The sequence below is a fragment of the Zalophus californianus genome, chromosome 5 (assembly GCF_009762305.2).
Source record: "Zalophus californianus isolate mZalCal1 chromosome 5, mZalCal1.pri.v2, whole genome shotgun sequence".
In the NCBI taxonomy this organism is placed as follows: Eukaryota; Metazoa; Chordata; class Mammalia; order Carnivora; family Otariidae; genus Zalophus; species Zalophus californianus.
In genome coordinates, this window is record NC_045599.1 from 92,430,332 (window position 1) to 92,453,868 (window position 23,537).

At 51.7% G+C, this 23,537-nt stretch overlaps 1 protein-coding gene across 3 annotated transcripts in view; it reads right to left on the minus strand.

Annotated features, from left to right (window-relative positions):
* Positions 1–23,537, minus strand: part of ERGIC1 (endoplasmic reticulum-golgi intermediate compartment 1) — a 103,241-nt gene that overhangs the window by 12,337 nt on the left and 67,367 nt on the right. For all 3 annotated transcript variants that reach the window (XM_027605580.2, XM_027605579.2, XM_027605581.2), the window contains exons 5-9: positions 20,126–20,250; positions 12,308–12,412; positions 7,652–7,712; positions 3,165–3,265; positions 512–634 (exon numbers count right to left, since the gene is read on the minus strand). In XM_027605580.2, coding sequence (XP_027461381.1) covers positions 512–634; positions 3,165–3,265; positions 7,652–7,712; positions 12,308–12,412; positions 20,126–20,250 — 515 coding nt within the window. The remainder of the gene's footprint in view (positions 1–511; positions 635–3,164; positions 3,266–7,651; positions 7,713–12,307; positions 12,413–20,125; positions 20,251–23,537) is intronic.

Genomic DNA, 23,537 nt, shown 5'->3' on the forward strand with positions numbered 1-23,537 from the left:
AGCTGCCCCAAAGAAAATCAGACTTGATGGAGACAATGGCAAAAAAAAAATAAATAAATAAAGGAAAAATAAAAAATCAAAGAAAAAAAGAAAAGAGAACAAGCAGGCAGGAAAGAAAGAAGAAACCTGACAGTACCAGCAGCTATAGTTGGAAAATAGATATGGGAAAAAAAAGAGTTAAATCTTCACTGTAAAATTTCCACAGAAAAGGATAAACCCTGCTAAACCCATAAAAATAAGACACTGGAGAGAATCACAAACATCTCATTGAGCCATACAAACATTTGCTTAACAAATTAAATTCATTTAGTGACATTCTCCTTTGGAAAATATTTTCTTGATGACATGCCGTCGATATTGACATGATTCTGATAACATCTCTCAACATCCTAGGGATCACAACCTCCTGTGTATAGCCTGAGATCCTAGCCCTGCGGGCTGCCTCCCATCCCTTCAAGAACCAGCCGGGGTGCCAGGAGAAGGGGCGCATGGCAGGTGCCCACCGACTCACCGTGGTGATGAATCGGTACAGAGGTTGCCGTCTCTCTGTGTACTTGACCGTGATGGGGCTAAGGTCATAGCGGAACCAGATGGCGGGGATGATGCGGCCTGTGTGGCTGTAGGCGACGTACTCCTGGGGTGGAGGAGGGGAGGAGGGGCACATGAGAACCAGACATACAAACCATGGCTCATGGTGGGTGGGGGGTGGATTGCAGAGGGTCCTCTGGCGACCCACAACAAGGGGCCTTCTTCTCTTTCCTGCCTGGAGCCGGACTCCCCCAGTTCCTCTCACCCCTTGCCCTGGAGGCTCTGCTGTCAGCAGCTGGATGGGCAGCATTGCCGGGGACATTTTCAACTCTTCTGGCTGCTTGAACATTGACCATATGACCTGGAAGCAGCACCAGGATTGGAGAGCAGAGACGTAAAAAACAGGTGTGATCTGGGCTATAGCCAGATCAGTAAAGGTCGATTTCCCCCTCTAATTCCTGGCCATGCAAAATCCATTCATTTATTCATTGTTTGCTGAGCACCTCTTGTGGGTGCTGGCTGCTGGGGACCCTGAGGGGAGAAAGCTCTGGCCCATCCCCAGAAGCGGGTCACAGTCTGCAGAAGGAAGCAGATGTAGAAGACTATCCACAATATAGCACCGCATTGTCCTTGCCACGCCACAGAAGCCCGGAGTGCCGTGGGGGCCGGCGGCGAATGCCCAACTCTCCCCAGGCCGGCTGGAAGGCTTAGTGAGGAGGGGGCATTCTATGCCACATGTGACATCCTGAGGGGGGTGTGTGTGGGGGGGTGGGGGTGTGTAAGAGACATGAGTATAAAGGCCACGTGGGGAGTGGGCGTCTTCAAAGAAGGAACACACTGAACTGGAAGGACCAAGGGACCCTACCACAAGGCTTCCGGTGACAGCACTTGGCTGGCTGGGATTAAAAGGATGCTAATGAGCTGAATTAACACGTGTCCTCTCTGGTCTGGGCATTTGCTGTCTGGGCTATTCTCATTCATCCACAATAACTGTACACCAGACTAGACCACAGGGGGTGCCCCCAGTCCCAAATGCTAGGGCCCACGCTCTGATGCTTCTCCAGGGATGACCCAAGACCTACCCACCCTGATGGACTGCAGCCGGCTCTGACGGGCACAGCCCACTTCCTCCCGGGGCAGGCTGGGGCCAAGGCCACAGAGAGAGCTGAGCAAGCTGTTCCGGCTGCTGGGTCTTTGCCAAAGCCTCTCAGGGGAAGGAGCCTTGGGCAAAACAAGATTAGCTTTCTCCAAGGAGAGCTGATGGGGCAGGGTGACTGTCTGGGTCAAAGCCCAGGGCGGAGGGATAGAGGAAAATAATGAAAAATAGCAGCAGTAGGTATTTACCCAAAGCCTCCTTTGTGAACAAAGCAGTTTTTAAAACATTGCCTCATTTGATAGTAAACTTATGAGGTGGGAACCATCCCTTTTACAAATGAGTAAGCGGAGGCCCAGAGTGGTTATGTGACTTGTCCCAGGCCACACACCTGGCAGGTGACTGAGCTGGGTCTGCACCAGCAGTCTGCTCCAGCCCCACCTTTCCTGCTCAGATTGCATCCGTATCCCAGCCCTTAGATACTGTCCGCACCTCACAGTTACAATGAGATGCGCTTCAAGAGACAGTGAGTAAAAGAAACAGGACTCCCTTTGGAAAGTTATACCAGAGCATCAATCAGCACAGGGAGATCTAGGCATAGGGACCTCAAGTCACCTGAGAGAGAGCAGCTCCCAGCCCAACAGACTCAACGGCCCCAGTTCAGGCTGAGTGGGTGATGTGAGCTAGAGGCCAGGCAGAGGAGAACTCGGTTCTAACCCCCACTTGGCCACTTTGTAGCTCTATGACCACCTCTCGGTGCCAAGACAGTGTCACTGTCCCCAAATCTGTAAAATGGGGACAATGACAGTCCCAGTCAGAGCTGTCATGACTGAAAAGATGGTAGAGGTAGAGAACTTAGTTTAATATCCAACCCACAGTCAGTGCTTGATAAATGGTATCTACTACTCTATTATTATTATCAACTGCGCTAAACAACATATCACCTATCAGGGGTTTGGGCAGCTCTAGAACAGGAGGAAAAGGACAGTCCTGGTGACAAAGGGATCCACTGGGCTGTGCCTCAACTAGCATGTTGCAAACATTCATGTCCATTGGCAGGGTCATCTCCCGGGAAGCTAGAGGCTGTCTCAGCTTGAAACAACTGTTAGTCATCCCATTCCGTGGGCTCTGACCGTGCTCTGCTTCCCATCAAGGTCTACCTGCTTCTCCACGACTTTGAGTATTGGGGTCCTAGGACACTCCTGTTAATCAATGGCCATCTGGTGATTTTGGATAAAGTGCTTGTACCCCAGGAGCGAGAACATCTGTTATGTGTTGACGAATCAGGGTCCTGAGTCTGAAGAACTGGGGCCAGATGCAAGGCTCTTTCTCAACAGATCACAACCCATCTCCTGGTTAGACTTCCTCCCCTTGATGCTGAGACTAGCCTCTCATCTACCCAGGGACAGAGCCTGGCCAGAGCAGCGCCCCAGGAAAGGCTCCCTAAAGGGAACCAGCAGGAATCGCGCTCAGATACTTGTCATTTCTCCTTAGAGCCAGAAGAGGGCGCAATTGCACACAACTGGGCCCACGGACCACGTACCTTGTTAGCCACCGTGTACTGGTACGAGTACCGCTGCTTGCCGCTCTTGTCCTCATAAACCGTGGGCACGATCTTCAAGATGTAGTCGTGGGAGGCGAGAGCTGCAGGAAGGACACAGCAGGATGAAGCAGGGGGACAGGCACTGCCCAGCTGGCAACTCTATGTCATTTCAACCCTAAACCTGCTCAGCATTGTTGGGGGGCTGTTTCCAAATTTTCATCACCAAACAACCCCTCTTCATTTTCTCCCTTTGGACACCAGGAATTGAGTGACTCCGTCTATCCGGATCTTTATTCCTGCACTGTATAGGATAATAAAATTCTGGAAATGACCCAAATGTCCATCAACAGGGCAAACATTGAAGAGTGGGTACTGGGAGAAGCCACGGTCCAAGAGGTATTGTTAAGTGAAAAGAACCAAGTTACAGAACGGAGTTAACAACATGTTTCCAGGTACTGGGGGCAGGGAAGACTCACTCTCTCTATATGCATGAATATATAGAATTTTCTGGAAAGATACCCAAGAAACTATTAGCAGTTTTAGCCTCTGGGGAAGAAGGCAGGATTTGATAAAGATCACATTTCATGGTGCAACCCCGGTCCTGTATGAATACTGTTCCTTTTGAAACAAGCTGGGTTTTAAGTTTTAAAAAGAAAGAGCCCACGATGGGGTGCCTGACTGGCTCAGTCGTTAGAACATGCAACTCTTGATCTCCGGGTTATAAGTTTGAGCCCCACGTTGGGTGTCGAACTTATTTTATCGAAAAAAAAAAAAAGAGCCAATGAACCGGAGAAACTGCATTTATGAAGAACTGTTTAATTTCTTTCCTCATTTTCAACTAATGGGAGATCAGTTTTCCCTCCACCTGGCCCTGTCATATTGCACTGTAACTCTTACCCACCATCACTGGATGGGGGGAGGCTGCAGAGAGCAGGGACCAAGCCTTACTCATCTCTTGTCCCAGAACCTTGCATAGGGCCTGGCACAGAGTGGAAAATAGCAAGTGCTTACTGAATGAATGAACCGATGGAAGGATGGCTGGTCAGAGCCATGAATGGAAGAACAGATGCATCAGCTTCTGATAAGCATGAGGTAACTGGAATCAAACACTAGGCTGACAGAATGCTGGCCCAAAGCTGCCAAATAGCACCCAGGAAAGGTATGGATTCCCTTGGATCATGCTTCTGGGATGCTAAGAGAAGCTCAGTTATACTTCCCTTCTAAAATGTTGGGTCAGGGATCACGGAGCTAAAATAACACAGAAATTTAGTCTTTTGTGTGCTAATCCTGGTCTACTGGCTGAATCAGTTCTGAGTCCTTGGACTTGCTTGCTGTAAGAGGTTAGGGGATGCAGATGGCATTCATGGCCTCTTCCTGCTAATACTACATCTCTGTAAGGAAAGGGCAGTGCTTCCTGAACTGTCTTGAGACCTGACTCCTCTGAAAACCTCAGAAAAGCCCTGCAGCCCATGAAGACCCCAAAACCCCTTTGCTCAAGCCCACAGTGGTCTTCGGGTGTCAGGAGAAGGAGAGTCATCCGGGATTTAAAAGACAGACACTTGGGCCTCACCCCCACTCAATGGTTCCAGAGTGGGCCTCAGAATCTGCATTTTAAACCAGGAGCCCGAAGACCATACTTGAGATACAGTGCTCCAAATGCCCATCACCCTAGGTTAAACACTTGAGGGAATGAAAAAGTGAAAGCCTTATGAAAATCACACCTGTAATAGTTCTGTTAAAATTTGTACAAAATAGATGATCATAAAGAGAAAAAAAATAAAAACCACCCACAAATCCACCATCTACAGAAAACCATGGATTCACATTCTTGTGTGTAAACTGCTAGACTTATATTTATACATATATTTTTGTTTTCCTAAAATGGCATCATACTGTACCCTTTTCTAAGAACTAAACACCACAGATACCATTTTAGGTCCAAGACACAGAAAGTAATAAGCTCCACTCTGTTTGTTTATTTGCTGCAGTATCCCCTAGCACAGCGCCTGGCACACAGTAGGTGCTCAATAGATGTCTGCTGCCCGAATGCCAGCGAAGTGCTGACCCATCTGCACATATCCCACAGCGCAGCCACATAAATGCACTCAACCCACCCCCCGTGGCTAGACACTGACGCTGTTCCTCATTTTCACTGTTATAAACAATGACCTAATGGACATTATTTTCCTAAATCTTTGCACACTCTTTTAATTATTTCCTTAGCTTACTCTTCTATGAGTAGAAATGATGACTCAAGGCAATGACCATTTTTAAGGCCTTTGATACAATTTGCCAAATGCCCACTAGAGACACCGCGCCTAATTCCACCCACGTGGACTACTTGTCAGTGGACCCCTCCTAGGGGCTGCTGGCTCCGACCTGATCCAGGCAGGCCCACATACACTTTACGCTCGCAGCCTCCCTCCCTCCTAACATCTTGTTATGGAAAAATTCAAACACATGAAAAAATGGGGGCTCCTATAACGAACCCCCCTCCCCATGCCGGTCTCCCATTCCCCAGTTTCAGCAATTAACAACATACGGTCGATTTTGCTTCCTCCCTACCCCATCGTTTACCCTGCTCTGTTTTATCTGGAAGCAAATCCCAGACATCACATAAATTCATCCAAAAATGTTTTAGCTATGTCTCTATAAAAGATAAAGCCTCTTTAAAAAATCAAAACACAACAACCACAATGTCATCATCACCGCGGCTAAAACATCCACAGTTACTCCTCAGTATCTTCAAAGAAAGTGGTCTGCTGGAAGAAAAATCGTTTCCTAGAAGTGGGAGTTCCTTTAGATAAGGTGGTCAGGGAGGGCCTCTCGGAGGTGGTGACATTTGCGTTGAGACCTACATGATAAGAAGCAGCCCTCACTGGGAAGGTCTGGGAGCAGAGGGGGCAGCAAAGGCAAAAAGACCCAGCAGGGAGGCCAAGCTGGAGGGCAGAGGGAATGAAAGCCAGCCCTACCCTTGCATCAGAAATGCATTCTGATCTAATGCATTTTCTTTCCATGGAAGCCAGCCTGAGATGGCTCTCCTCATGAGCCCTAGAGCAGGCAGGGTTTTCTGCGCAGACGCTCTACTGGTTGACACCGTGTGGGTCCTTCCGAGCTCAGTTCTATGTCAATATCTGTGCCAACTGCGAGCGGGTGTGGACCACCACCTTGGGGCAACGAGGGCCCTTCCACAGAACTATACCAACAATGACACCAACATTAACACGGGAAGGATCATCTCCCTCTGTCAGAATCAGACATCTGCATGAAGACAAGGAGGCCCCGCTGCGTGTGCCTATGCGGCTGGAGGCGGCGCGAACGGGCCCGCACCCAAGGGAAAGCAACGGGACGAGGTAAAGCAAATACCATAAATATCACAAGCATTGCTGTGACGCTAAAAAACTAGGAACAGACATTTTCCACGAGACGACAAGGCCTTAATAAAGCACGTCAGAGCTGCTAGATGGGCAGGCGTGCCTCCGTCTCCACTGGAAACACTGTCCACAAACCGTGGTCACGTAAAAATTGCCAAGGACAAAAATCAGAAGGTAAACTGCCTTCTACTGGCTTTGAGACGATGACTTCTGCTGACGGCATAGTTCACAGGGACACAGAGAAAGGAAAAGTGTGATTTGTTGAGGGTGGGGGATCACTCATGGAGAGATGTTTTCTTTTGCTTGAATTTCTGACCATCAGAGAGCAGAATGTATTTTAAGAAACAATGAGAAAAGCCTTGTGGATAAAAAAGAAGAGCTCAGGTGAGGAAATAAGGAAAGTTAAGGTCACCTGTGCCGCGGGATCCAGGGGGTGGATCCATTTAAGCGGACAGGTCTCCTGGACCCATTCTGTGCATGCATCCAAGGCCCCGTGTGTGTGCACACGTGAGTGTGTAGGTGTGCAAAACTTCATTAGATCAGGCAACAGACAGGTAGGTGTGTGCGTAGGTGTGTCAGTGTGTAAAGACACGGAGCCCGCCTTAGTTGGGACCAAGGTGCCAGAGAGCTGAGCGGGTGGAGGGCTCAGGGAGGGGGCATTCATGGGTGGGAAGGGCTCCAGCCCAAGGAGTGTGGGGTTGGGTGGGCGGCCCAGGTGGTCAGACCTGACTGGGCCACCCTCAGCCCTATTATCACGGTGCCTGCCGCTGGAGCTAGGATGAATTCGGGCTCTGCCATGGCTCCCTGCGGGATCTTATAGGTGATCACCTCAACTAAAAACAATTCGGTGGCAGTAATGACAACAGTAATGATGATAATAGCTGGTACTCACTGAGCTCTTATGACGTGCCTGGGGCTGTCCCATCCTTTCCCCGGGGAGGGTGGGGACAAGCCACTTATCTCCCCTGGTCTGTCAGATAGGGCTAATTCCACCTCCCTCACAGGCCCGCTGTGGGAAAGGAGCATTCACAGCTGGGCTTACAGTGAGTGCTTGATACGCGTTCCCTTCTTCTCCCCCTTTCCCTGTTCCCAGTTGTGATATGGGATACGTACGGTTGGAGGTGAGTCTGTCTGCTCCCCCGAGAGCGTTGAAAGCTCCGTGGACGTTCTGGACCTGTGGAGAAGCACAGTGAGGGGACTGACCCCAGGATGCCACTCCTCCAGGCCTGGGCCTGGCCACACGAGGGGCTGGCCAGGTGCCACCCTGGTGTAGGGACCTTACCCAGCGTGGTCTATCTCATAGAGAAGTTGTAGGGAGCAAGAGACCGACACAGCCCAGGCCCGGCACGTAGTAGACACTAGCTTGCTACCCATCCTGGGCGCCTGTAACACACCACTCTATCCTGCCGTACTTCTAGTCATCTCATTTAGTGCCTCTAATGATGTACTGTTGAGCCCATTTTACAGAAGAGCAAACCAAGGCTTCGAGAAGTGCTGAAGCTCGTCCAGTGTCACACAGCTGATAAATGGCTGAGCCAAGCTCCAAATTCAGGTATCTGAGCTCTTCCCATTAAGCCACTTTGGAAATACAAGTAAAGGTGGGTCTGGGTTCCAGCACACGCCTCCTTAGATCCCCTACAGCCTTCTGAGGCTCCAGGGCTGCTGGCCTCCCACTGCATCTGCCGCAGAGAACATACAGCAGCTGTGAAGAGCCCTCTCCTCACGGCAACTGGGCCCCTGAAAGGGCCTGATGTAGAGTGGGGCCGAAGGCCAAATCCTCCCTCTTCTCCGAGGATGAGGGGAAACCATGTCAGCTACAGGAAAATCTAAAGCAGGGCAAGGCATGCCTGGTACATGGGGCATGCCACCATGGGTATGGTTAACAGGGGCTGCCAAGCTAGTCACCCTGGAGGGCTTCCTGGAAGAAGAGACACACTAAGATCTGTAGGAAAGTGGGAAGTTAATCAGGCAAGCAGCATCTGTGAAGCATGAGCCCGGAGACTGAGGAATAAACAGAAGCCCGTGTGTCCCCAGGGGAAGGGGGTGAGGTAGGTGGGGATAGGCTCCTGCAGAGAGGGCCATTTCAGGAACAGTGGGAAGCAGCTGGGTGACCTGATCCTCGATCCCTGTCTCAGGTGGCTGATGTTTATTGAGCACTTAACAGAGCTGTACACTCTTAACAAGCCCAAAGAAAAGGGAAGTTTGTCCACTGCTGCCTTAGGGAAGGACAATCTGAACCCAAGAGGATGGTGGTTATGGAGGAGAGGAGAGCTAGAATGTTCCCTCCCGTAGTCAATGTGTCATGGTTTTATCTCACATTCATTTGTATGATCATTTGATTAACTTTTGTTTTCCCCTCTAGATTGTAAGTTCCACATGGGTAGGGACCATGCTCTTCCTCAGCAATGTGCACAAGGCACATAATGTGCATAGCAGGAGCTCAATAAATATTTGTTACATGGATGATGGATAATGGGTGGGTAGATGGAACCTCAGCGAAGTTTTTTTCTCATTTAAAGAAAATCCTATTTTACCCATAATCATGACCAGGCAGAAGGCTGTTTCTGTCCTGTTCGGCCAGCGGCACATAGCAACACAAGACTGTCCCCTCTCCTCCCCACCGTCTGTCCCCTTCCTTTCCCCCCGCTGCCCTGTCTCTCCTGGCTCTGGCCGCAGCCCTTCCCTCACCTCCAGTCTGGCCTCACGGCCCATCTTCCACACGGCAAGTGGGTGCTCCAACACACCAACCTGCCCCAGTCAGCCCCACCTGCCCCACCTGCCTGAATCCCTCGCCCCCCGTAAAACTCAGCTCCCTGCTTCCCTTCAGGGACTCTTCTGCATCCTCTCCAACTCTGAGGAGCACTCACTTCCCAGGCCTTGTTATAGAACATCATTCTGGTCATGTGGACATCTGCTGACCCATTTTTTCTAAGAGGAACCTTGAGGGCCTTTTATACGAAAATGACTGTCTGGATGTATCACAGAGTGGAAGATGTGTGAGATGCTCCTTGCCCAAGAGACTTCCCTGTGAGGTTGGCTAAATCCTTCCCACCCTTCAGGGGCTGGCTTACATGTTACCTGCAAAGTCACCCTCCTCTGGGAGGTGGCCCTCCCTGACTTCCCAGGCTAGGAGGAACCCTGTCCCTGCTCCCATATCACTGCCCAGAATCCCATGCCTCTCTTGTCCTTAACCCTCCTTGTCCTATACGATCATGCTTATTTATTTGATCTCTTCTCCTGAGAGCAAGAGTCCTGTATCATTTACCCATCATGTAACCCCAGGGCCTGGCACAGAGCAGAAATTTCAAGAAGGTCTGATGAATCCATGACTGTATGAGGCACAGCAATGGAAGACCTGGGGCCAGACATACCTGGTTCCTTATAAGCTGTGTGACCTTGGGCAAGTTACTGAATCCCTCTGACCCAGTCTCCTCATCAGGAACAACAAATGCTATCCGGCACCCTTAAGGGAGTCTTTGTGAGGATTAAACACGGGGTCACCTGTAACGTTGCTCTCTAGGTAAGAAAGAGCAGGCTTCTGGCGTCCAGAGGACGGAGTGTAGCCTGGCACAAAGACGGGGTTTGAATTCTGGCTGTGCAGAGCCGAGTGACCCTGGACAGTTTTCCCCTGGGCACACCAGAGTTCACAGTGACTTTTTTTCCCAGGGCCGCGGTGAGGATTTGCCAAGCTGGTGGGTCTAAAGGCAGCTAGGGCACTGCCTAGCACTTAGTATATGGAGCGCCTGTCGCCCACCACCTGCCTGTGATTTGTCAGCTCCTGTCCTGCTGGGGGTGGGGACCACCCCGCATTCTGTCTTCTCTATGGCTGCGCGAGCATCGCTGCTTTGTCTTGCAGGGCCTGGTGCAGAATTAGGGTACAGAGAGCAACAGCAGTAAGAGCTCATTTCCTTGACTGCTTACTCTCTTCCTGGCACTGATCTAAGGGCTTTATGTGCAGAAATTCATTTTATCTTCACTACAATCCTCTGAGGCAGGTACTATTTACTGTCCCCATTTTACAGATGAGATAACTGAGGCTCAGCAGGACTAAATCATTTGTTCAAGGTCACACAACTAGTATGTGGTGGAGCCAGGACTTGGATCTGGAAAGGCAGGCTGGGGAGCCAACACACGATGACCCCGAGTGGAGAGCTGGGGCCCCGTGGGTGGTGAACCCTGTGTGGAGGGAGTCCACAGTCGCAGGGCAGGCTGTGCTTCACCGAGTGTGTAGGCAGGGAGTCTGGCTCACGGCACCCACGGTGGCCAGGCCTTCTCTGTTCCTAAGCGCTGTCTCCAAGAGGAAGAGCTCTGTGGCCTCCAGAGGGACTGGACAGGTTGATGACTGGCCCCTCAGGCTGGGCCCAAGGTGCCCACAGGGAAAGAAGCAGAGGCGATGCTGAGTGGAGAGAGGAAGTGTGAGAGCATGCATGTGCCTGAGGGGCAGCGTGCCCTCCGGAGGGAGCACGGGGGAGGTGGAGCCCACGGTGCAGCCTGAAGCCAGACTCTTGATTCAAACTCAGGCTCTGCAACGGACTGTACCTCCCCGTGCCTCAACTTCCTCACCTGTAAAATGGAGACAATAAAGTACCCACCTCTTGGGCTGCTAAGAGAGTGAAAGGTCACACTTATAAAGAATGGTGCTTGGCAGGTCCATGTGAGTGGGGTAGTGTGGGCAGGAGTGTGTATGTGAGCTGTTCCAACGTGGGTGAGTCTGTGCGCGTCCCTGGGTGGTGTGTGTGCACTGTGTCTGTGCAAGAGTCTGGGTGTGTGTACATTTGGTGTGTGTGTTTAGGGATGGATCTTATGGTATACGTACGAGCACGTGTGTGTCAGGGTGTACGTCTGAGCGTGTGTCTCATGAGTGTGTGCGTGAGTCTGAGCACATGGGTGTGCACGTAAATGCGTAATAGGTGTGTGTGCTATGCTTGTGGGCCTATGTGAGCCCCAGGTACGCACCACCATCCCTGGGGGGACCCTACCCCCCAATATTCTTAACCAGGAGCCAGGATTCTCATCGAGCAAGGCTTGGTGGCCGGACCCAGGGTCCTGATCCCAGCATTGTGGCAGGACGAGTTACCTCCCTACTCTGGGCCTCAGTTCCAGAATCTACCTTCAGGACCATGGGGAGTAGTGGAGAAGAGAGAACACCCAAGCTCCCCTGCCTGCAGCTGGTGGAGAGCAGGTGGTTTGTGTTGTATGTATGGGATGTATGGGAATACATGGCTGCCATGGGTAGGAAGCTGCTGGGCTGGGCCTGCTGGAGGTGGCCCTCTCCATCCTCACCGAGGACTGTCAGGAGGCTTCCTTCACCACGGCACCCCTACTTGGTAGGCATGGGCACTGGGCTGGAAGGCAGAAGGGGCTGTAGAGGCACACAGACTGGACTCCGGCATCAGACAGATCTGCCGGGGAACCCCCAGATAAGTGGCTTCTCTGGGCCCAGCTCCACAGCTCTAAGGCGTGGTGCCCCCTCATACCTCGTAAGGCCTCACTGGCATGGAGAAAGTGCTAGCACTTAGCACTGGCTCATTAAAAGTGCGTCTCTTTCCCCAGGCTCCAGGTCTCAACACAAGGGTCCAAGGGCATGGTGCTATCAAAACTGCAGGCGCATGCTCCGAAAGAATAATACAGAGGTGCTGTTGGACAGAGACTCAGAGGGGGTGACCCCTCTAGATGTTACATTTGTACCCAGAGAGGACAGAAGGCTCCAGGTCACACAGTCCCGGTACACCTACCCCCGGCCACGCCACCTGTGTGTACCCTGCTCACCTGTAGTGTGTCCCCAAAGGAGAGCTTGTGGATGACATGGGTCATGTCCGGGTTCTGTGGCTGGGCCGTGGCACTGTGTGTAGACACGTGGAAGTTGCCCGGGACCTGGGGGAGAGATGCGAGTTTCAGGAGTCTCGCTGGCTGCCCCAGAGGTGGGGGGGGCAGGTCTTCACCCTGAAGTCAGACAGATCCGGAACGGGATCCCAGCGTGGTCGGAGCCATGGGACTGTGGAGGAGCTACTGCCCTTCTCTGAGCCTCAGGCTGCTCGTCTGCAGAACAGGGGCAGGAACAGAAGCCACCCGAGGGGGCTGCCGGGATTGTGGGGTGAGAGAACACAGCTGGGCACCTGGCACAGGCCAGGGCTCGAAATGGCAGCCGCCCACCAGCTACTTCCTGGCTGTCGGCCCCATGGTGGGTTGAACCTTTAGGCCCACGGACCAACTGAACCTCCTCAAAATCCAAATCAACACTACCACTCACCCACATTTGCCCCACCACCCCAGACTAGGGGATCCTTGAAGGCAGGACTGTGGTGGCCTCCTTTCCTCCCTGGGTCTCCCTGGATTCTGCTGGGGCATCTCTGTGGCAACAAAAGGCCCCTCCTTTCCCAAGCTGCTCAGGCCAAACCCATGGTATCATCTTGGCCCCCATCTTTCTCTCACACCTGACCTCCTGCCCACCAGGAAAGGGCATCCGCTCCACCCTCACGACGCCTAGCCCCTGACCTTCTCAAGCCCCCACTGCTCCCCTGCACTGGACAGTGGAGGCAGCCTCCCCACTGGGCTCCCAGCTTCTGCCCTTGGCGCCCCCAGGCCTTTCCCCAACAGCAGCCAGGAAGGTCCTTTAGAAGCTACATCTGATTGTGTCGCTCCTCTGCTCACATCCTCCTCTGAGTACTCCGCCGGCCATGCCAGCCTCCCTGTGGCACCAGGAACGGTGTCAGTGTGGTCCTGTGGGCCTGCGACCCCTTCCTGGAACCCTCTTTGATGTGGCTCTCCCTGGGCTCCCTCAGGCCTCTGCTCAGGGAGCCTCCCAACCCCCCTTCCCCAAACCAGCACGGGCCACCTGATCTTTATCTTGTTCTATTCTGTTTCCTCACTGGAGAACGCTGGCTCCACGCTGGTGGGGAGCTGTGTCCGATTTGACCTGCACTCCCCAGACCCTGGCAGATGCCCACAAAGTAGGTACTGGGTGAATGAACAAAGGATGAATGGCACTAAATCTTAAAATAGCGATTTTGATTTTGACATCTGGTAATTCCCATTTTACAGAAAAGAAAACTGAGGCTCAGAGTAGTGAAGACATTTGCTAAGGAACATGTCAAGAGCTGTGATTTGAACTCATGGCTGTTGGGACTCTAGACTCGGCACACTGAAGCAGGACATGATACTTCCTCCCACCATGTACCTCCGCAGCCCTGGGTTGATGGCCACATGCAGCCATCCCTTGGGACGTGCTGGGTTTGGGAAGATGGCCCAGACAAGAGCGTGGAACAGAAAATGAGACTGCATGACCCACACTGGACCAGAGGGATATATAGACTGTGGGGGCCATGGGGAGAGCCCCTAATTCAGTTGGGAGTGTTCAGAGGGGGCTTCTCAGCAGAAAGGACCCTCTTGTGCTAATGAGTCTGCATTACTTGGGAACAGGGGGAAAGGCATGTAGGCAGATGGAACAGCATGGACAAGTATGGAGGTCAGAAACTGCCCAGTCCAGTTGGTGTATAATTCCTTATACAATAAGGAATTAGAAGACTTTGGTACTACTGAACCCGGAATAAAAGAACGGCCTGCAGGGGGTGGTAGCATCAAGAAACAAAGAGGCATTAGACAGAGATGGGGCTGTTCAGTAAAGGCCCCACATGCCAGGCTGAAAAACAGAGTTTATTTTATTCCAGTTCAACGAAGGTTTGGTAAGCTACATCAGAGGAAGGAAGATGGCTTATAGCTTCTGGCTTAGCAGCAGTTCATCAAAGTCTGCTTATTTTGTAAGCATGCCAGTTTCTTTTTTTTTTTTTTAAAGATTTTATTTATTTATTTGAGAGAGAGAGAATGAGTGATAGAGAGCACGAGAGGGAAAAGGGTCAGAGGGAGAAGCAGACACCCTGCTGAGCAGGGAGCCCGATGTGGGACTCGATCCCGGGACTCCAGGATCATGACCTGAGCTGAAGGCAGTCGCTTAACCAACTGAGCCACCCAGGCGCCCAGCATGCCAGTTTCAAACACAAAGTTGTGGGCTTCCAGAAATCTTCCTGTCTTCACGAGGGCCTGAGCTTTGCGGACTGATCTGTGAGGTACCAGGCTGACAGGCATGGCCCGGCCTCAGCTCACAGGTGAGGCTAGAATGGAGTCTGGGATGTGGGCTTCAGGAGCCACATGGTAGAGCAGCAGCGGAGTTCTACACTCCAGTCCGGCCCCGCCCCCCAGCTGGGGTGCCTCGGGCAAGGTCAGTAACCTCTCTGTGCCTCAGTTTCCTCACTGGCAAAATGGAGATGACAACCACAAAGGGTTATTAGGAGGATTAAAGGAGGTGAGGAGGGCAAAGCCGATGGTAGCTGTTATTGCGTTGGGTTCCTAGGATGAACATGTTCATCATCAGAACAAGGACTCAAGAACAGAAGGACCCTCCCAGAATTCAGAACAGCATGTACACAGGCAGGGCATGGAGAAAAGCCCTCTGTATCTCAAAACGATTTCTTAACTTCATTTTTACTTATAAAAATAATTAACTATACACACTTGTATTATAAAAAATTCACAGGGACGCTGGGGTGGCTCAGCCAGTTAAGCATCTGCCTTTGGCTCAGGTCACGATCCCAGGGTCCTGGGATTGAGTCCTACATTGGGCTCCCTGCTCAGTGGGAGCCTGCTTCTCCCTCTCCCACTCCCCTTGCTTGTGAGTTCTCTCTCTTTCTCTCTCTGACAAATAAATAAAATCTTAAAAAAAAAATTCACACGATAAAGTAAGGGCTACAGGTCCCGATGTCTATCACCTCCGGAAGTAAGAAACCAATAGCATCAGGCATGGGGGCTTTGGGAGTTTTTCCATGCAGTGACATGGGGCCACTGGTGGGCAGAGTTCAGAATGGGGTTTGGAGCCTGGGCCTCATGCTCCCAGAGTTAAGTGAGTCAAGGAGGCTGGCTCCCGCGCATCTGCCACCCCGCGAGGCTGTGACTCAGTGACCCAGCCACCCCCCACCACAAGGAATCCATCACAGGTGGCTGACTCATACCAGCACATGCTGGGCTGCAGAAAGAAAAGACGATGCTTTTAGAGCCTGTGACTTAGGCATCTACGTCAATGTCTCTGATAGATTTTAGAAACATATAGATGGAGCCAGGCCCCAAACCCGGGCCCATCCTGCCCTCCTCCTGGGGGCTGGGTGATTCAGCGAGGAGTCTGGGCTGCTCTGGGGGCTGCCAGTGCAGCTCGGAACATGTGACCTCGGATGTCTGACTACTGGCTGACAGATAAGGAAGCCATGGGGCAAGTGTAAGCCTGATGCTGGGACAGAAGGGGGTGGGGGCCAGGGGCTAACCTCGCCCATCATCAGGGCACACTGTGGCTGCTGGCTTTCTTGTCGAGCAAGCACCCTCTGTCTGAGAGCTCCTAGGAGGCATGCACCCGGAACAAGGGAGAGTGGGGGTCTCCACTCTCTGCAAGGGACAAGGGCGGAGGGTGGCCTGAGCTGTGACCCGGAGTGAACGGACACAAGTGGTCATAGCTCACGTGATCTAGATGCTGGCAAGGAGAAGCAACAAGGGGACAGGGGATGGGTGGGGGCAGTACAAGGGCCTGGCGCCAGGCTGCCTGGGTTCAAATCCTACTTAATTTCTTATGCCTCCGTCTCCTCAGAGCTGTTACGAGGACTAAACAGGTTAATCTAGGAAAGGGCCAGGAGGAACCCAATAGGTGGCAGCCATGAGGCGAGGGCTGGAGTGACACTCTCCTAGAATCTCTGGCCCTCCCCGACCAGAGAAGACCCGTTTCTTGAACAACATCCATGCACATTTTATGAGCACACTTGTACCCAGGTGATAGTGGGTTCCAGCTGGTGAAATCATGGACGCTCCCACTGATGGGAGACGAAGCAGGCCAGGGAAGGGGCACTGATGCGTGTACCCGTTCCCACGGTGTTAAGTGCTTTGTATTTTAATTTGCTCATGTCTTACAACCTGAGAGGGCAGTACTAGTATCCCCATTTTACAGATGAGGACACTGTGGCTCAGAGAGGCTCAAATGCCCAGAGTCTTTCGATCAGTGAGCACTGTAGGCACGGTTCTCGACCACAGCCTTTCTGAGGGGAGCTGACTGCCGCCTTCATGAGGGTGTGCTGCTGGGCTATCTCCTGGGTGGTGGTCCTGCTTCTCCTGTGTCCACCCCACGCTGGGAACCAACAGGGGCCCTTCTTTGCTCATTGTCTGGGGCATAAATATTTGTTTAAGCCAGGTGGCCATACCCCCGAGGGGAGCTCCCCACAATTGGGAGCCGTGTGTGTCTCCTCATCTTCAACCGTTACCCCTCAGACAGGCCTTCCCTCATGCCCCTATCTCAGTGGGGCTCCTCCCTTATTCCCCACCATAACACCCTCTTCATTCTCTTCACGGCTGCTTCATCGAGATTACACATTTGCTTGAGTGTTTAGCTGCGGGTTGGCTATCACCCCATAGTCGACCACAGTGCTGCCAAGGTCAGGGACCATGGCTGTTTCTTTCAGCACTGCGTCCCCGTGCCAAGTGTGGAGCCCGGCACACAGCAGACGCTCCATAGCAAGATGCATGAATTAATCAGCAAGGGGCGGGGGACAATGGTCAAAAGAAGTCAAGCAGTGAAGTGGACGGTAGCAACACGGGGCGTAACGGAGGAGGCGGTCAGAGGAAGGGGAAGGAGGGACTCCGGAGGGACCTGCGTCAAGGAGGTCTGTGGACGAGAGCAGCAGTTCTCCAGGCGCACAGGTGCGGGCAGAGCAAGAGCCTGGGCCTACCACCAATTCAACCAGCTCCCTGCAAGCCCAGACCCCACCCTCTCCTCTCCAAGGCCCCCCCCCTCTCCATGGCGGCCCGGACCCCATGCCCTCTGTGCTTCCCAAGGCCCTGCTTGTGCGGCAGCCCTGTCCTCTCCCATGTCATTCGCTTTCCCTGCAGCTCACGGGTCAGCAGTCCACCCCGCCCATGCAGCACCAGCCTTCCTCCTTGATTGATGTTCTCTTCTAGATTCTAGGGCCTGCCTTAGGCTGGGTTCCCTCCTACCTGCCTGGCTGCCCCTTCTCCCACCTTTCATCACCCCCTCATCTCCCTACTCCTCAAAGCTGGAGTGTACCAGAAATCAGTCCTCAAACCACATTTGCATCAAGACGCTGGGTTTCTGGGACACCTGGGTGGCTCGGTCATTAAGCGTCTGCCTTCACCTCAGGTTATGCATGATCTCAGGGTCCTGGGATCGAGCTCCATGTGGGAGCTCTCTGCTCAGCTCCCTCTCCCTCTGCAGCTCCCCCTGCTTGTGCTCTCTTGCTCTGCCTCTCTCTCTCAAAATAAATAAATAAAATCTTTAAGGAAAAAAAAAAAAGACCTTGGGTTCTTACATTTTGGTGCCATGGATCCTTTGCCAACATCATCTATTCACTGAGGACTCCCACATTCACATTCCAGTTCAGAACACTCTCCTGAGCCCCAGAAACACACCTCCGATCCCAAATGAAACACATCTAGAATTGAAGGACTGCTTCCCAGCCCCATCGCCCATAGAATCCATGCTTACCCAAGCCTCTCTATCTAGAAAATGGGACACCCTGGTTGTTCAGACAAAAACTAAGAGGTTGCTTTGATTCCACTCTTGCCCTCACCACCTGCATCCAACTGATCAGTAAGTCTTGTTGACTCCACATCTCTAATCGGACCACTTCTATCCAACTCCGCTGCACAACCATGGACCGTGACCTCTGCTCTTGGCCCCCTCCACTGTGCTCCCCCCACAGCTGTCACGGTGAGCTTTCTGAAGTTTTGCTGTCCAACAGGACTTTCTCTGATGATAAAAATGGCATAGAGCACTAATATGGTAGCCACTAGTCTCTCTTAATAAAGTCCTTGAAATGTGACTAGTGAGACTGAAAGACTGAATTTTTCATTTTACTTAATTTTAAGGAATTTAAATAGCCCACACGGCTAATGGCTACCATATTGGATAGTATAGTTCTAAACCGTAAATCTGATTGCATTACTTCCCTGCTTACAACTCTCACATGGCTTCCCATCACCACCACCATAAAACCTGAATCATGGAGCACAGCACTGACCCTGTGACTTAGTTTAACCCCAAAAATGTGGCCCAAGGAACATTCTCTACTTTCACACTTCAGGGAGCCCTGAGCTCTCATGGAAGAAGGCCAGTCTGCCAGAAAGAACACACACGGGGGCCATGTGGAGAGGAGAGGCCCTAAGACTACACGGGGAGCGACAGGTCCAGTCACACCAGTGTCACACCTTGCGGCCACCCAGCAGGAACTGTGGGAAGGAGGGCACATGCCCTGTCTAAACGGGCAGCCCCTTGGATCCAGATGGCAGTTGCCAATGGGATGTGGGCCCAGGGTGGCTAGAGCCTCTGACTTTGAAAAGCCAGAAATCTGGATTCCCAATCTTTAGATATTGGCTCTGACATGTTTGAACGCTGGATAGGACCAATATAACTTGTCTTTGGGCTGGGTGAGGCCAGTGAGTTCGTAATGCCTGATTCAGATGCCAGGGACCAGAGGCAGGCTGTTTTGACAGAGGCTACAAGAGGTCAAGCAGAAGCCAGGAGTGGCCAATGGCCCAGTCTGGCGGGACTGGGAAGGGGAGCTATGGAACACAGGAGATAGCTGTGTGATCTTGGGCAAGACACTCAACCTCTCTGGGTCTCAGTTTCCTCATCTGTAACATGGTGCCACCTCACGGGGTGCTTGAGAGGCTCCCCTTCTTCTTCGTAAGAAGAGCTTTTGAAATGGGTGCGGCGCGTGTGGGGCAACCTCTGCTGGTTCCCGCCGGGATTCCCCGGCACGCCCAAATGCACTTGCTCACATCCTTGGCTCAGGATCTCAAGTTCCTGGTTCTAGCAACAAAACAGCAGTAATGCCTGAGTGGTCCTTTGGGGCCTACCAGGTACTTTCAAACCACTCCGCTCTCCCCACTCCCCTGCTTTCTTCCTCATCACAGCGCCTATGACCCACCTGCTGCAATGCTTCTCAGTTTGTATACTGTCTGTCTCCCCACCACCAGCACAGAAGCTCCACAAGCACGGGAACTCTGCCCCCTCATTCTACCGATTCCAGTCCATTCCACCTATTCTGGGCGGCCTCAGAGCCAAGAGCCCACCCTAGAACACAGAAAGTGTCTCATAAACGTTTTTTGGATGAATGTGTACTAGCTCATTTCATCCTCATACAAACTTTGGGAACCGGGTGGTATCATTCTATTCTTACCATCATCACACCCTCCCCCTAAAGATGGCTAAGATGGGTGCAGTGACTTGGAGGGTATTGCTTGGCCAAGAGAAGTAAGAGCTGGGACACACACTCGGGGCTGTATATTCCATGGTCTTCTCACCACCCACTGCCTTTCCTGTTGGGAAGAAGAGTAGCCCCTTCCTGAACCAGCCAGCAGGGGCTCCATGCCTCGGGGGACCTGGAACCCCCGCCCAGATTCTCAGCAGGAAACGCCAGGCACGCTGATGCTTATTAGGCTCTGGCTGGGGCGGTGAGGCGGGGGGTGGGGGGGGTGGGGGGGGGGTGAAGGGGACCAAAGGAACAGGGAGCGGGTCAAAGGGCCCATGCAGGGTCTCCATACCTTGTTGATGCTGAACTGCCCCTCAAAGCGGCAGCCGGCCCCGTTGTTCAGTGGGATCTTCATCGAGTTGTCGATGTGCCCCACCTCATGCCTGCCCATCTCATCCTGTATGTCAAGCCCGACCACTGCAGGGGGCAAGGAGAGGAAAGAGTCACAAATGCCCAGAGCAGTGGGGGTGGGGCCAGCCCTCTCCTCCCTGGACCCCTGCCCCGTCATCCACTCCATGGACAGGTGGGCCCCAGGCCATCTAGGAGCTCACTGTCTGGGGCCCAGAGCCAATAGAGGAGGAGGAGAAGGTGATGGCTGGACTAAAAGGGAGCAAGCCCGCCACGTCCCGTCCCTGCCACTGCCTGGGGCTGCAAAGGAAGAGGGAAAAGAGCTGGGGGAGGTACCAGCTAGTGGGGCTGCAGAGGTGATGATTGCACCTGCTAAATGCAAGGCTACAGGGAGAAACAGAGGGTTGGGGTTCAAAGGTTGTCTGAATCCTGGCCCTGCCTTTTACCAGCTATTCAACCCTGGCCAAGGCACATAACCCCTTGATGCCTGTTTCTTTCTCTGGAAAATGGGGGTGATAATAATTAGACCTTCTTTGAAGAATTATGCAGATTAAATAATGAATGTGTGTAGAAAGTGCTTAGAACGGGGTCTGACGCATAGTACATGGCAAGTGCCTAATGAATGGTGGCATTTAATGTGTCTCAGTCTCTGGATTTGTTGGGCGAACAGGTCCAGGCAGTCATTCGCTTTACTCATCATTCATTCATTCACACCTTCTTTTACCCAATGCCTATTCTGGCAGACCCTGCCTTCCTGGAGCTCGGGCACTTTTCTGGGTTCCTCAGTACACCGAATGGGAAACCTGGGGCCCGGGAATCCTGGTCCTTGCCTCTGATGTGACTCTCCACCTGTGACTCAGCTTCCCAATCTGTAAAATGGGCAGGCCCACGCCAACTGCATTCCCTGAGATGGTCTAAGAGGCATGGGTTTGTAAACTATGAAAACGCAGATTCCCTGAAAGAAGCCCTGGAAAGGAGGTTGTAACACAGAGGAAGAAGAGCTGGAAGCCATTTTATGTGAGCCAACCCTAAAAGGGAAAAATGGGAACAATCGTAGTCCTCAGTGGAGATGGGGAAGCAAGTGAGGCCCCATCCATAGAAGGAAATGTGATGTAGTCATTAAAAATGACGCTCATGGGTCTGTAGTATGTGGGAAATGCTGATGCCGTAATGTTTGATTTAAAAGAAATGCAAACAGGTCCCTGTTTGACTCAGTAGCTCCACCCTTAGGAGCCTATTCTCCAGACGCACACATGTCCAGACGTGTGTGCAAGGCTGCTCTGGGCAACTTTATTTGAAACTGTGACCACTGGAGGCAGCCCAGCTGCCTGTCAACAGGGACTGGTCAACGGAACAGCCCCCTCTGGAATGCTGTGCAGCAGGTACACGGACAGAGCAAAATCTACATGGGGGGTGAGGCGGCTCACAGCAGGCCAGTGACTAAGAGCTTGGGCTCTGGGCCTGCCACTTTCTGTGGTTCCTGGCTCTGCCCCTTCCCAGCTGTGGGACCTTGAGCAAGTTACTTAACTTTCCTGTGCCTCAGTTTCCTCCTCTAGCTGAAGCTTGCGAGGATTAAAAAAATTAAAACAGGACTTACTATGTGCTAGGCACCCTTCTAAGTGCTTTTAATATAAGAATGTACCATCTGAGCATCCCTGTGGGGAAGATATTATCAGACCCATTCTATACGGGGGGACACTAAGGCACAGAGAGGTTAAGTAACTTGCCTGAGATCTCACAGCTAAGAAACAATGGAGCTTGGATTGGAACCCACAGAGTTTCAATCCAGAGGACATACCCTTTGGTCACTCTGCTAGAGCACCTCTCATCTTAATGCACTAACACAGCCAAAGAATTCAGGACAGAGCCTAGATTGGAGTAGGAGTAGAATAAATGGCAGTTGTGGTTATCATCTTACTAATATTATGAGTAATGTAAGAACAGCTCCAAGATATTAGCAGAAAAAAAACAAGAAACCCCAGAAAAGTCCCATGTAGTTGAGTCCCAATTATGTAAAAAGAAAAAAGCCAAAAAAAAAAAAAATCCCCACCTAAACATGATATGTGTTCGCAGACAGAGACAGACAGACAGACGGACACACACACACACACACACACACACACAGAGGGGTAGGGAAGGAGTCCCAGCTATTAGTAGAAGCTTCCTCTGGGGTGGATGGCACCCCAGGGAACACGTATTTCTTTTACTTTTTTCTTTATACATTTTCTTTTGTATTTTGAATATGATTCTTTTTGAAGTAAAAAATATATTCCTATATTAGTTCACAATAAAATATTACTTTTTAAAGCAGGCTATGAAATTGCACACAAAGCATGATCTCAGCCGTGTTTAGAAACACACAGAAAGGAAGGCCAACAGAATGGAATGGTGTCAAATGTCAAGGGACGCTGCCGTTGTGGGTGGAATTATGGATTTCTTCTCTCTGTTGCTCCGGAATTTCCAAAGGTACAATGAGGAGCGTGCATTTTTTTCTCTAATAAAAATGTGAAGTTCCTTTAAAGAGAAGCCAGGGTGCGGGGCTCAAGCGGGAGCCGCGTGGGTTCAGGTTATGGCCCCGCAGAGTGATGGGGCGCGGTGGGCTGATGCAGCCTGAAGCTTGAGGTGGCCCCGCCACGGCCCGTCACTGGGACCGAACCTAGAACCACATCCCTTCCCTCCCCTGTCCCGATCATCCCAGTCCTCTGGCCTAAGAATTTCCTTGTTCCAGAGACACGACCAACTCCTGAATGAGTAGCTGCCAGATGAATTATTTTTCTAAGAGAAAGAGAAAAAATAAAAATAAAACTGACCTATTTCAACAGGTTTCCTGGCTCAGGGCCCACTGTGGATTCAAAATCGTGATGTAATTCTCACCAGAAGCAATAACAGAACTGAATCTCTCCCTATCTCTGTCCGCAGACACACCCGACGTTCTGTCCTTCAGGAGGAAGGAGTGGGTGGGAGGAGAAGGGCCTGCATCGGGTTACGTGCCAGGCTGGGGCAAAGGGACACTAAAACCGCAGTCCAGGAGGGGACACACAGTCCACTTGATAAGTTTAGGAACCAGTTCATCAGACCCTCCCAGAAACCTCAGGCAACAGACAGCACTAAACCCATTTTTACAGATGAGGAAACAGGCTCAGAGAGGTCACACCTTTGCCAGGGTCACACAGTCTTAGTGGGCAAAAGAGCCAGACTTCCAATGAGTTTTGTTTTATACTAATAATTCGTTCTCTCAGTTAAAACAAATGAAACAAACAAGAGTATGGCGTAAAAAACTAAGTTTCCCGATAGCTGCTAATAGCTCAGAGCTGCATCCTTCTCCAGGTGACTGCTCTTGGCTGGTGGGAGGTCTC